Genomic DNA, 13,528 nt, shown 5'->3' on the forward strand with positions numbered 1-13,528 from the left:
GGAAATCAATTGTACGCTATTGTGTGATTGTGATCAGGACACAAGAGTGAGAACGGTGTACTCTTTGGAGCAACGCGTGTTTATTGTTTGGAGTTTTTGGAGAACGGAATCTGTTGTTGCTACGTAAAGAGCATTTAGAAACAAATTTTCCTCATGTTCTGCCTCACGTTCTGAAAATAGAGGAACACAATATTGTCACTAGTGAATAAATTGGAAGAAATAAGATCGCTTCTAAGTGAGACAGAGAAGCATCGGACTCTGCAGGCAGGTGTTGAGAAAGATGTCAGTTATCGACTACTTAGGTCACCCAAGAAATCTGTCCGTCATTTGTCGCAAGAAACCGGTTACAGTTATTCAATATGTGATTTATTGGTGTTTATGGGTGTTACCACTAACACTTAATTTGTATTCTGCAATTCCGCTTTAAAAATCCAAAATCTCATTCCAATTGTAAGGTACATTGGCGAATATTTTTTTTTCTCGATACGTGGCCGGCATTACCCAGGATGTATTTAAACTAGTAAACATAGTCCCATAAATCTCCCATTTTTCCTTGATCGTTTGCCTCAAACCGCATGAAAATCGAACTTTAGGTAGAAATTCTAGATCCATGAATTAAAAAAAAAATCAATCTGTATTTCTCTGTAGAAGCAAATTATGAGGAAAGTAAGGGTTTTCTCTACTTTTTCTGATAGCGGACCTGTGGTTTGTAACAAATAAACACAGGTAGAATACTCTTTAGTTTAGTAAAATAAATCAAAGAAAGTATGGGTATGCGAAAGACTTGAAATTAGTAGGAGAAATCAATTGAAAATCTAAAATAATTAAGAAATCTAACAAACTTAGGTGTTCAGTAAGTTAATGTAATGACTTGTGGTTTTTGTCTGTATTCTTGTGTTTCTGTTTAAGGATATAATCACGGAAAATCCTGGTCTCGTAAATGAAGGACAGTAAGTATCCTGTTACTTGGTGGAATTGTAATAGATTGCGAGAGCTGAGTGGCAAAAAACGTACCACAACCTTTTCTGATCCTGTAAACCTTCTTACAGCCCAGACAATATAAAATTACCAAAGAAATAGTCGAACAATGAATAGATCCTGTAAACAAATTAGATAGTAAGCATGCCCTGTTGTTGTCGTCAGTAAAAGAAATCTATTGTGTGAAGGTACTTCGACGTGAAATAAATGTACTGTTTGTTACAAATAGAGGAGAAGAATAGAAGTTTCGTGCCAATTTGTTTCTGAAATCAGAGACGGGGGGAGGGCAGGATTATAGGAGACAGATACTCCCTTTCCCCTACAAATCGACAAAAGATTTATGTACAGGCTATACCATAAGGGTGATCGAAGCTTCCTCTCTTAAGAATTTTCACACCATCTACGTAGCAAACTGTCTTATCTTTTTACTTATTATTTATTTATTTGGCAAAACTTTTTAATAATTCTTATTTCCGAATACAGCGAATGTCCCTTTGACGACAGGTGAGCACCGTCTTGCTCATCTAGCTGTTTCTGTTCGTTAGCTCAATGCCAAACTTTTGGTAAAATATTGTTGTACTAAATGTGTTAGGCCTATGTCAGTAAGATTAGGATATTTGAGTAAGAAAACAGTTGAAAAGGAGTTAGCTGGTTGCTCGGTATTTATGTATAAAACACTACAATGACATTTGTAGGAAGTATTTTTATTATTACAACTTATGTGTTGCTTGAAGCAAGAAGAAGCAATATTCTGTGGTTGATTTAACTTTCATGGAAAAGTGTTCTCTGGGTGTTGATTTAGGATTCCAACAGCACGTAGAATTTAAGAAAATGCTAGTATCTGCAAATAAAGGTTACTTGCGGAAGTCGAAGCAAGGCCTCGAATCATCCAATCAAGAGGACGGTCTTGCGGAACTCATTTACATTCCTCAACAATACGTAAAGAGTAAAATGAAATAAAATGCAGACAGCAACTGAGAGTAATAATTGTAGATATAGTAAAGCTCTGTCTTGAAATTCTACCGACCTCTTCGTTGGTGGAGTTAATCTTGTCAGTGATACTGCCTTATCTGTCGTATTGTGTATCATTTTGTGTTCTTGTTTTAGGGCTAAACAGTTATATACAAATGTTACAGAAATTTGTCACAATATTTTGGGAAGATTCCTCACATTAAAATAAGAAAAAAAGTTCATATGGACCTGTGGTCGAAAGTGCATAGTTTCCTAGTTATAGGGTGCCGGAAACGTAAAAATGAACTTTAAAGGTCCATAGTTCCACTACTATAGGACCACTCGTAGTCGGATCAATATTTCACTGACGAACTAATATGTGAACTATCCAAATATCCATCTTCCAGAACCTCCGGTACTTGCACAATCATTTTTAGAGAGCCTTCTTGGGAGTACTTGATCACTCTCCACCTACCTCTCTAAAAATTGGTGTGCAAGTACTGGAGCATTCTTAAACATGGATATTTGGACAGTTCATATACCAGTTCGTCAGTGATGTCTCGAGTCGACTACGATAGGTCCCATAGAAGTGGAGCTATGAATTTTTAAAGTTTACTTATTTCACGTTTTCACCACCCTGTAACTCCGAAACTATCCACTTTTGAACACAGGTTCATATGAACTTTTTTTCTTATTTTGATATGAGGAGTCTGCTCCCAAAATATTGTGGCACAATTTTTGTAACACCCTGTATACAGAATAGTTTAACAATTTTCCACAGAACGTTTGTTTCCTTGGATAAAGATTATTCCATCTAGCATATGATTGACAAATATAATCTTTTTTTTTTTTTTTTTTTTCCTTTTCCACAGGAATTCAGTCCAACTGACAATCAACGTAGAAGATGTGAATGATAATCCTCCCATCTTCCTTCAGAACAAGTATGAAACGAGGTTAATAGAAAACCATGTAGACTTCGAATCCCCTCTGATTGTGGAGGCACATGATATGGATCTCAACGGTAAGCTATGGAAGAACTTTTCTAAACATGATCAATGATCAGTGAATTGTTAAAATAAATAAATAAATAAAAATAAGGGTGTAATCAGTGATGAGTCTGTGGCAAAAATAAATTCATTGTGGTTGAAAGTGTTTCTGTACATACAGCAATGAATTTTTAGAATCGTTTATACAAATGCTGAAAGCTTTGGAAAAACCTCCTTAGGTAGTCTATACAGCAAGGTCATAGAAATGCTAGAAACCTTTGCTCTCTTCAACTATGATTTTAGTTGTACAAATAAGAAGTGATCCTCTGGAACCAAATAGGATGTATAGGGTGAATCTTCAATAGCAAAACTGGTTAAATAATCAATGTTGCACCAATGATGATTTACCAATAATTTGCCAATGATAATACGCAAAATGTAAATTGTATCAAAATACAATTATCCATCACTGGTTTCTTATCTTGTTCTTAATATTGAGAAGTTTACGTAGGACCTACGTAGATACATGTTTCACTTTCCAATCCAACAATTTACCAGCTTCCTATAATTACTCCACGTTAATCCAACATGCTGTGACTGTCTTTCTCAGCCTAGGAACATAAACGTGGGACGTTAAATTGAGAAAAAAGCCCGACATGATCTACTGAGGATATTTTGTATTTGTCTTGTGGACATCAGTATAAAATTAAGCATTATCGTGACAACAAATTGTGCTTAACGCCTAATATCGTTACATCATTGTGCCTGTATCGTGAAGCATATAAAATGTATGATAAAGTCACGATATTTGTAATATGTTAGTATACGGCATAAGATATATCACAAAGTTATTTCGTATTCCTGTGACACTTATTAATACTGTTTGTCCAACTTGTTTTTTCAAGTTCGGCAAATATTATTGTAACTATTTATGAGTACTTTCCAAAAGAATGTCTTCTAAGAGTACTTGTCAAGTGTTACAAGGACAAAGAAAATACTAGACTGAAGATCATGTTTTAGGAAATATCTAGTATGTACCAGTCACTTACATTTAGAATAGTAAAAACGATATAGGCATATTTATTTATTTAGTTTCTCCATCATCAGTTTAAGCTGCAATACCAGTTATTTGGACCAAAGCATAATTAATATTTTAATCATTTATAAATAAGTAAAGAAATAATACAGGAAAACTATCAGAGTATAGATCTATCATACTGCAAAAGTAATTACTAAAACTGCTTTTGATTGTTCTTAGCAAAATTTAGTTGTAGTCATGAATGTTCAAAATTTCTGGATACCTTTATACATTTGGAACAATAATAGCTGGTATGGTTAAGCACAAGAATGAATGAACAGAGTAGTTTGATCAGAAATATCTATGAAAAGGACGCAAAATTTAAATAAATAACAAACAAGAATGGATACGTGTCAAATGAAACTGTAAGGAGGATTTACAAATGTTACTATAAATTAAGAGAGCTCAAAATTACCACCGGATTTATAAAATATTTCCTTTCTTTAAAAGCAGTAAGTTTTGCGATAGTTTTAAAATCAGATATAATTGTAAAGAACTTACATTTGATATTTTAAAGAACTTTCCAAACTTTCTAGGTTCTAAGAATTGAAAGTTTGACGTATACAATAATGAACTTCCTTAACTCCCAAGATTCAAAAGAAGATAAAATTAAATATGGATTTTTAAATAAACTAAACCCTTTACATTATGAAAAATTTAAAGTTAAATCTAGATTTTTAAAAAATCATTAACTCCTAAGATGCTAAGGTACATAAAACTAGCTCTAAATCCCGAAAGGTTTTTGGAACTCTGTAGAAATAAAGAACTTTCCAAATCCTCTAGGTTCTGAAGAATTTAAAGCCAGACTAAATTAAACCTAATTATCCTGAACTCTGTAGATTATAAAGAACTTACCTAACTCCCTAGATTCTAAAGAAATTAAAACCAAATTTATATCCCAAAGAAGTTCCTTAAATCCTTATGGAAAGTTCTTTGAAATATAAAAAGTGTAGATACTTCTGTATAATCGAGATATAATTTTAAGTTCTTTAGGATCGAATCTAGATTCTACATAATTATTTTTAATCTTTACATTTTAAAAACAAAACTTTCCACACTATCACTATAAAACATTTGCTCTCAGCTTCAAAAATTCTAAAGAACATAAATTTAGAAATAAATTCTGAAAAGTTTTCTGAACTCTCTAGGTTATAAATAACTTCCCTAACTATTTAAACTGTAAAGAAACTTAAGACCAAATCTAAATTTTAAAACTTAAAAATCAGATCTTATACAGAACTATATTTAGTTTTTATATTTTAAAGAATTTCTTAAGCTCACTAAATTCTGAAGAACTAAATCAAACAATACAAAATTAAATTTAAATTCTAAGATATTGTCTGAACTCTAGATTTTAAACAACTTTCCTAACAGTCTAAGCTCTAAAAAACTTAAAAAATAAACCTAGTTTTTAAAGATCTTAAAATTAGATTTAGATCCTACAGAATTCATTTTACGATCCTACAGAAAGAACTTAAAACCGCGTCTAAATTCTTGATCCTACAGAAGTCTTCTCATACAATGGAATATTGTGGCCGTACGGTATCAACATATGTAAAAGTCAATTCCTAATAAGTGGATTTTTTTTTTTTTTTTTTTTTTTTTTTTTTTTTTTTTTGTTGAAGATAGTTTGTTAGATTGATGAATTGAGAGGGATATTGTTTATTTAAAATATAACTTAGGATTGTGGAATTATATAAATATTATTTACACCTATCTGTCCAATATCTCCTTGCATATAGAGTTGAACTTCTAGGCAGGATCTCTCATCACCAGAACCTCAGAAATGACAAAAACAAGAGTTTACTGGTAATTAAGGTACACGGAACATCTGTATCAGTCAAATATTTGTCGAGTAAATATCTCCTGTGTATCTCTGTCTCTGCATAAGGAAGTTATTATGCAAGGAATCAACAATTTTGATAGAATAATATTCCATAAAATTCTAAAATTTCATATTTAACTCAGTCTTGAATTAAACTTTATTACAGGAACAAGAAACAGTCAAATCAGATACAGCATTGTTGATGGTGATCCGTATGGCAATTTTTCTATTGATCCTGAGCGAGGCATTATTCAACCAACCAGCCATGTAGACTTTGAACTTCTTACGGGACGAGGCAGTGTTCGCACAATTAACTTGGTAGTAAGAGCTCAAGACCTTGGATCTCCCATGCTTTACTCGGAAGTTCCTGTGGTCATGTATATTCAAGACGTCAACGATCATGCGCCGGAGTTTGAGAAAACTCACTACAAAAGATCTATAAATGAAGATATGGCAGGCGGTAGTTCTGTTGTACAGGTAAGAATATTGAAGTGTTTTCTAGTGTCAGTCTTAACATTACTAAATTCACATTATATAATAAAGTGGTTAAATTTGGTTTGAATGTCTTATTTTATTCTCTAAGTTGATTGTATGTATATTCTAAAAATATAATAGAATACAATATCCTTAATAATACAATTCAAATCTTATTAGTTCCCAAACTTAGAAAGAGTGAAAAAGTAATTTGACTGGATCGGGACTCGAACGCGGGATTTCCGGCATACCGTGCCGATGCGTTAACAACTACGTCACCCAGTTTGCTTCCTAGAATAGCCAAACACCCACCCTCTCACTCCTGTAGTCGGTGCTCCCCATTCAGATCACATGACTTGTACCACAATCCAGCTGCTTTGCTTGGACAATCCAGTGTCCATATATATTGAGAACACCTTTTGACGGTTGTGATTTCATATATAAAAATAATATCAGTTCATGTAAAAATAATATATAATAATACTATAATGCTCCAAGATATGATTTTTTTTTTTTTACCCTCAGACATGAATAAGACGATGTAGTTTATACACGGAGAGCGTATATTGGAAGGTAATATGGCGTTTGCTTAAAAGTAATGTATTAATTTCTGGCTTTTTACTATTAATAGCCTCAGACAGTTGGTTATGAAGTAAAATGATCAGTATTTGTGAATTCTTGAGAGCTGAGAATTTCCAAGAACAGGGCCAACTTTCAAAGATCGCAGTGTGGTAACTTCCTGTTTTCTTAAGTTAGTTTCGGATATAGATTTTCCTCTCACGAATACAAATAACCTCTAATATTTTGTGTAATATCTTACAGGTTAAAGCATTTGACAGAGATGGATCTGCACCGAATAATGCAGTCGTGTATCGTATCCAAAGAGGTGCTGAAGATAAGTTTGTCATAGATGCTGACACAGGTTTAATAACAGTGGCACATGGTGCGAATTTAGATCCTGATCGGACAGATCCTAAAACGACTTTGTATTCTTTGAAAGTGGTAGCATTAGATGGTGGGATAGGAGTGGAACAGTTACAAGCAACTGTTTATGTAAATATTTCCATAGTTGATGTTAACAATAAACCTCCAGTGTTTATAGAACCGGGTACAATTAAAGTGAAAGAAAATATCCAAGTCGGTCAGTACGTGTATAGGGTTAGAGCTGTAGATTTAGATGCCAAGCCAGTATTACGCTATTACATTGATCATCAGAACTCGGAGGCGAGAAGTGAAGAAGGGACCATTATTAGGAGTTCTGACTACAACTACACAGCTGCCTTCGATTTGAATTCTGTGGATGGACTCTTACGAGTGGTGAAACTTCTGGATCGTGAAAGGGTAGAAACAATTAGGTTAACACTCAGAGTCGAGGATGCTGGAGCTATGAAAGGAAAACAATCTGCAACAGGTAAGCATATTTTCGATTTAAGCCTCTCAGGATGGCAAAGCATGCTTGATGTATTATAAAATTTAAATATACCTTACATGTAAAACCTTAATGTATTAATTTCTGTTTACGTACTTGTATATTAATGTACAATAATAAAGGAAAATAATATATTTACCGTAGTACGTCTTTTTTTATTTTTACCCTAATTTTCGGTAACTATTAGCTATTATCTTTAACAAGGAACGAGAATTCGACGAAAACAAGATTTCACCTTGTTACATTCTTGGTGTTTTCTTTAAGTTATTTCCCAAAAATTCCTAGTTCACATATTCTATTGTTCAGATTTTTCTTTTGGCACACCACTGAAATCTTTCTTAATTTTTGTTTTCTATAATATTTGACACAAATAACGAAAACAAGCTAAAACTATGATGACCTTCAACATAAAACAATCCACTATTTTTTTTCTGACTACTGAAACAACCTACTGAAAAAAAAAATGGAAACGGAAAAACAGTAGTTTGTTTTATATTTAGATTTGCTTGTTTTCATTATTTGTGTCAAATATTATGGGAATTAAACATTGAAAAACATTTCGGTGGTCCAAAGGAAAAATCTAAATAATAGAACTATGAATTTCGGGAAATAACTTGAAGAAAACAACAGGAATGTAACGAAGTTGGAATTTTTGTTCTCCGTCAAAGGTAACCGTTAATAGTTACCGAAAATATGGGTAAAAATAAAAGAAGCAATACTAAGATAAGTATTTTACTTTGCTTTATTATTATACGTTACATATATATATAAAAATGAAAATGTCTTTTGTGTCTTATTTTACGAGACTGAAGCCTTTGAAATTAATTTCTAAACACAGTACTTGAATGAGCTAAGTTCTTATCATTTCAGTATCAATCAATTATACACAAGTTGATATAATTGCTCATAAGTGTTTATTGAATTCCAATAGAACTAGTTTTTCGTTGTTGCAGCTAGTTACGGCGCATATACAGTACATCGTTGCAAGAAAAATTTCTTCTTAGGTAGAATTTTATTTCTTTTAGCTGATTCCAGCGAAGTGAAATGAACGAAGCCAGTTCGTAATAATTTGTAACAATACAATTATAATCAATTGTATATTACCTAATATATAATAATAATAATTTACTTATAAATGCTATATTACTATGATTTTTGGTGGTGAATATGGAAATCCGTTGTTATATATATATATAAAAGGTTCAAGCATGAGAGCTTCTCAGTTGCGGAAAGTGACCTGCCAATAATAGTAGAATACCAATGATGTTCTGAATTCGCAAAATTTCCATGGCCTTTTACATAACTGGACTAGGTACAATATTGCTAAATAATTCTGGTCCCCATCTATCTTTTCAAGGCAATGTTCTCGTTACCGTACGAAAGGTAGTATAGTGAGCTTGAAATAACTTCTAGAAACAAAAGCTAATTTATATTTGTTTGGTTTATTTCCTTGTATGGGCAAGAGAACAGAATTTATTAGAGAACGGTAAGTGATCGGGAAGTTTTGAAACACTGCACACATTCGCAGTATAACCCAATTTTTTTGAATCAGCATAACTTAGTTGTGTTACGAAGTTATATGTGTGTGCTGCTTTTTAATGTAAAACTCTCTCATACGTAATTGCATTTGATTTAGATGAATTACAGAAATAATTTCTAAATTTCAAAATATTCCAGAATTTTGAAACTCGTCTTCTCCAATATGCCCCAATTGTAAATTCTACTGTATTATATGAAGCTTCTTATTGAAGTAACGAAATATGAGGATAGAAGGTAATGTCAATAAGGTAATGTAAACTAATGATATGGTCTTTATGAAACATATCACACAACAAAACAAATGGTATTTGGTACATATGTTTTTAATTCTTGAATTTCTATGTACGTATAGTGCTCATATGTATTTACATGTGCTTTACTCATTTGTGTAATTTAAGACGCTTTCTTTAAAAATAAACCTACCGAAGAGAATATGTCTCATGACACCTGACTAATGTACCGGTACCGAAATATAATGTTTTCTATAATAGATTATCTGAAAGCTTGATAGTTAAATACAACTGTTTTATTTTTTGTAGCTGTTCTCACTATAATAATTGAAGATGAAAATGACAATAATCCCAAATTCCGACGTCCGTTCTACAGAGGGTCTATAACAGAAAATAGTAAAAATGGAATTAAAATTATCAACGTAGTCGCAGATGACATCGACAAAAATAGAACTATTACTTACTCATTAGAAGGTGAGTCATTCCTTTGTAATTGTTTACGTATCTGGCGCCATATAAGACGTATTTTTTTTCCTTTGAGAATATGGTACTGTAAGTCTACCGTATATAGAATGCGTCTTATATGCCAATATAAAGATTTTGAATATTGATTGATGTCTTCCTTGTTTTCTTAGCACTGTACAACAACATTCCAGCGGTGTACAGTTCAATATTAAGTAAATGTGGTTTAGATACTATTACTTCATTTACAGTTTCATAGTATTGTCATTACAATTTCACTACATTTTGTCTGGACTCACTTGCGCTATAGAGATTCTCAGACGCGTGAGCAATTCTAGAGTTAGTTAATCGTTGTAAAGTTTACATACGTTTCTTGCTAAAATATCACTTCTAATGAAAAAAGAAAGTAAAGAAAAGAAAGTTTATAGTATGCAGGCGTCCCTGTTCGGGCGCCACTATGTAAAGAGAGCTATCAAAAAACTATACAGCACAAAAATCAGCTATAAACTTATTTCACTGAAATGCCCGACGTCCAAATAATAAACTTGCATTCTGCTCAAACAACAAGCTACTTTTATTAATGGTTACAAAGGAGCCATAGCAAATACGCTCAAAATATTAACTAATCCTGTCATATTTCTACATTCTTCGCGCAAATTCTCTCCCGCAATACACAGACTATAAACTAGTACAAAATAGTAGCAGTTTCTTGTGTGTTTCTTCTCGGAAACCTTACACAGTGAAAGTATTTGTTCCCTCAAAATTGAAGACAAGGGAGTGCAATATTAATAAAGGAGAATTTGTGCTTCTTAATAATTTGTTCAAGACAATAACACATAGGTTTACTGTTTATGAGTTTCTGCTCATGCTTTACTGTTATATGCAAAGCAAATATTCTTAAGCCTACAGTTTTACTATTTTTAAGCATCTTTTTGTAACTAATGAAACAGTTTGGTCCTTTTTACAATAGAGCTGTGAAACTTTATCAGAAAATTGGTATATTTTGGCGTTAACGTAAGATCATAGCTACAAAAGTAACACGTTCTAGAAATATTTTGGAGAGTTACTCTTGCTCAGGAAGTCCTGTCTTTAACTATATATCCTTTCATCGGATAGTGTGCTTGCTGAGGGACATCACCCCTCATATACGTGACGGGCTAAATTGCTTTAGATGCCGACAGCCCAGATGTCTAATTCCTAATCCTAAAATGTAAAAACTAAAATTTCTGTTTAATTGGCAGCAGCCACACTGTACTGTTAAAAACCAAACAAATTTTTAAAAAATACCAGTTACAGTTTAGAAAATAAAAAATACTTTAAAATGTGAATATATCTGACATATAGTTAAATTTAAGATTAGTCCTGGCGCTCTCCTTGCGGAAGATTAGTCATGTTTGAAGATCCAGGAAATCGGAGAATCAGCAATGGGAAAACTAAGTGGAATCTTCAACCTAGACATGTGTTTAAGAGGCCATCAGTACCTAGTATATAAAAGACAAAAGCAAAGAGGAACATAAGCTTCATCTTTGCTTTCTCATCTTTAAGAGTGGACTGGAGCATGACTCAACTTCTACGTTTTGGCTTTCTTGTTCTTTTGGAGCTGTCTCAGCGTTCTGTGGTGAAAAGCAGAAGCTCCAGGTATATGAAAAGTCGCTTGGCTGCCTCTCCCCGCCCAAACTTTTGTCAGTCTTGAACGCATCAGGGGTGCCCTTAGAATATCTTCTAATCTTTGTTCACGTGGTGAGCAGGAGGCTTCTTACATTGCGATGATGTGAAATAAAAAAAATAAAACTTACTTGAGCTCGCTTTGAAACGACGGCATGTAATTTTTCCTGTCTTCGATTTGAACACAGAGGAGAGTACGTATTTGTTTCGTTTTGCCAATTTCATGTTAGAAAATAATAATAATAATAATAATAATAATAATAATAATAATAATAATAATAATAATAATAATAATATAGTCTTCCCTTTTCCGTTTCTGATATTTTTTCAATCCTGTCGGTAGTCTTCTTTTCTTCCTTTTTGTTGACAATCTCAAATTATTCGATAATTTGTGTTTCCTATGGCTGTGTTGTCTGTCTCTTTTCGATGTCATTCTATCCCGAAACAAAACAAGATCAGCTCTCTTCACTAAGCTCTCCAACCACAACCTTCACACCGATCAAATTCGGAAACAGATTGAACGATATGAATGACAAAAACTTGTTCTTTGCTGATAGCGGGGGCGGGGCTGAAGAACCAGGAGTAGATGAAACCCTAAGGTTATCCGGTCACGGAACACTAACGCAAGCCTGCTTTCTCCGGCTGCATTAAATTGAACAGAGCCATCTAACGGGAAAATGCTGAACTTTTTAAACATTAATTACTACGAGAATGTGCACTCTTTAATTTAATTAGCATTTTCTCTGTAGATAATAATTAATAAGAAATAAAAAAATATAGGTTGATTAAAGATGAATCAAAGATTATGAAGGTATGCACCTCAATTGCTAATTCTCATTACTTTCTTTAAAAAGCGGAATGGAGTTTAGTGGTAAATCTTGATTTTCTTATGGGAAATTAAAAAAATGATATTACTAATTTTGTACAAATTACACACACATACTTTATGAATACTTCATGAATTTGAGTAATATGGTTAAATGAACAAACCTACTTAACTATTTTCTCCAAATGAGCAGTGTAGGACGTGATATAACGCAAAATTGAAAAAATCTCATGTTAAATTTGCCCCATTTTTCACGGCACCTTCGCAAAGCTCCAGTCCACTCTTAAGCGCATTCTTTGTCATCTGTGTGATCTTGGTACTATATGGTAAAGAAAACCAGTGCATAAGAAGAAAGATAGGAAATGGAATAGGTACGAATTTGTAAAATTCTCCGGTTTTCTCTTTTATTTGCGATTACACTGGCCACATGAAAGTGCACTGCTCGGCTTCTCTGCATATAACCAATTAGGATAGATATGAGTATTAGCAATATTGGACTTAAGAAGAAGTTGGTCAAGTGCTATATCTGGAGCATTGGACTGTATGGTTCAGAGACTTGGACATTACGGAAGTTAGAGAAGAAATATTTAGAACGCTTCGAAATGTGGTATTGAAGGAAATTGGAGAAGATAAAATGGACAGAGAGAGCAACAAATGAAGATGTTTAAAAACAAATAGGGGAGAAGAGGAAGCTCCTAGCCACTATTCATGGTAGAAGAGCCAATTGAATTGAACATATTTTGCGAAGAAATTTGTCTTCTTCATACTGCAATAGAACGAAAGGTGGAAAGAAAGCGAGGAATAGGACGAAGAACACCAATTGATCGATAATTTGAAAAAAATAGAAGAAAATATTGAGAGTTAAAAAGAAGAAGTCGAAGATCGAGAAACGTGAAAGAAACATTTCCAGGTCCAAATTAAAAAAAAAAAAAAGTCCCAGGCCCTGTCAAAAGGCAGGATACTTAATAATAATAATGAATATTAGCAAAGTTGCACTCTTTTGTCTACCACTCTGTAATTATTTTAATTCAAATAACGTGGGCTTCAAAGCTAGCCCAGAATACAAAAAGTTACCATACTGTAAA

The 13,528-nt window shown here is 33.1% G+C and overlaps 1 protein-coding gene across 2 annotated transcripts in view; it reads left to right on the forward strand.

Moving 5' to 3' along the window:
* Cad88C (cadherin 88C) overlaps positions 1 to 13,528 on the forward strand; it is a 331,106-nt gene that overhangs the window by 272,731 nt on the left and 44,847 nt on the right. For both annotated transcript variants that reach the window (XM_081729422.1, XM_081729423.1), the window contains 4 exons: positions 2,802 to 2,950; positions 5,985 to 6,295; positions 7,115 to 7,703; positions 9,800 to 9,964. In XM_081729422.1, coding sequence (XP_081585548.1) covers positions 2,802 to 2,950; positions 5,985 to 6,295; positions 7,115 to 7,703; positions 9,800 to 9,964 — 1,214 coding nt within the window. The remainder of the gene's footprint in view (positions 1 to 2,801; positions 2,951 to 5,984; positions 6,296 to 7,114; positions 7,704 to 9,799; positions 9,965 to 13,528) is intronic.

This window comes from Thermobia domestica, chromosome 10 (genome assembly GCF_964235325.1).
Source record: "Thermobia domestica chromosome 10, izTheDome1.hap1.1, whole genome shotgun sequence".
Taxonomy (NCBI): domain Eukaryota; kingdom Metazoa; phylum Arthropoda; class Insecta; order Zygentoma; family Lepismatidae; genus Thermobia; species Thermobia domestica.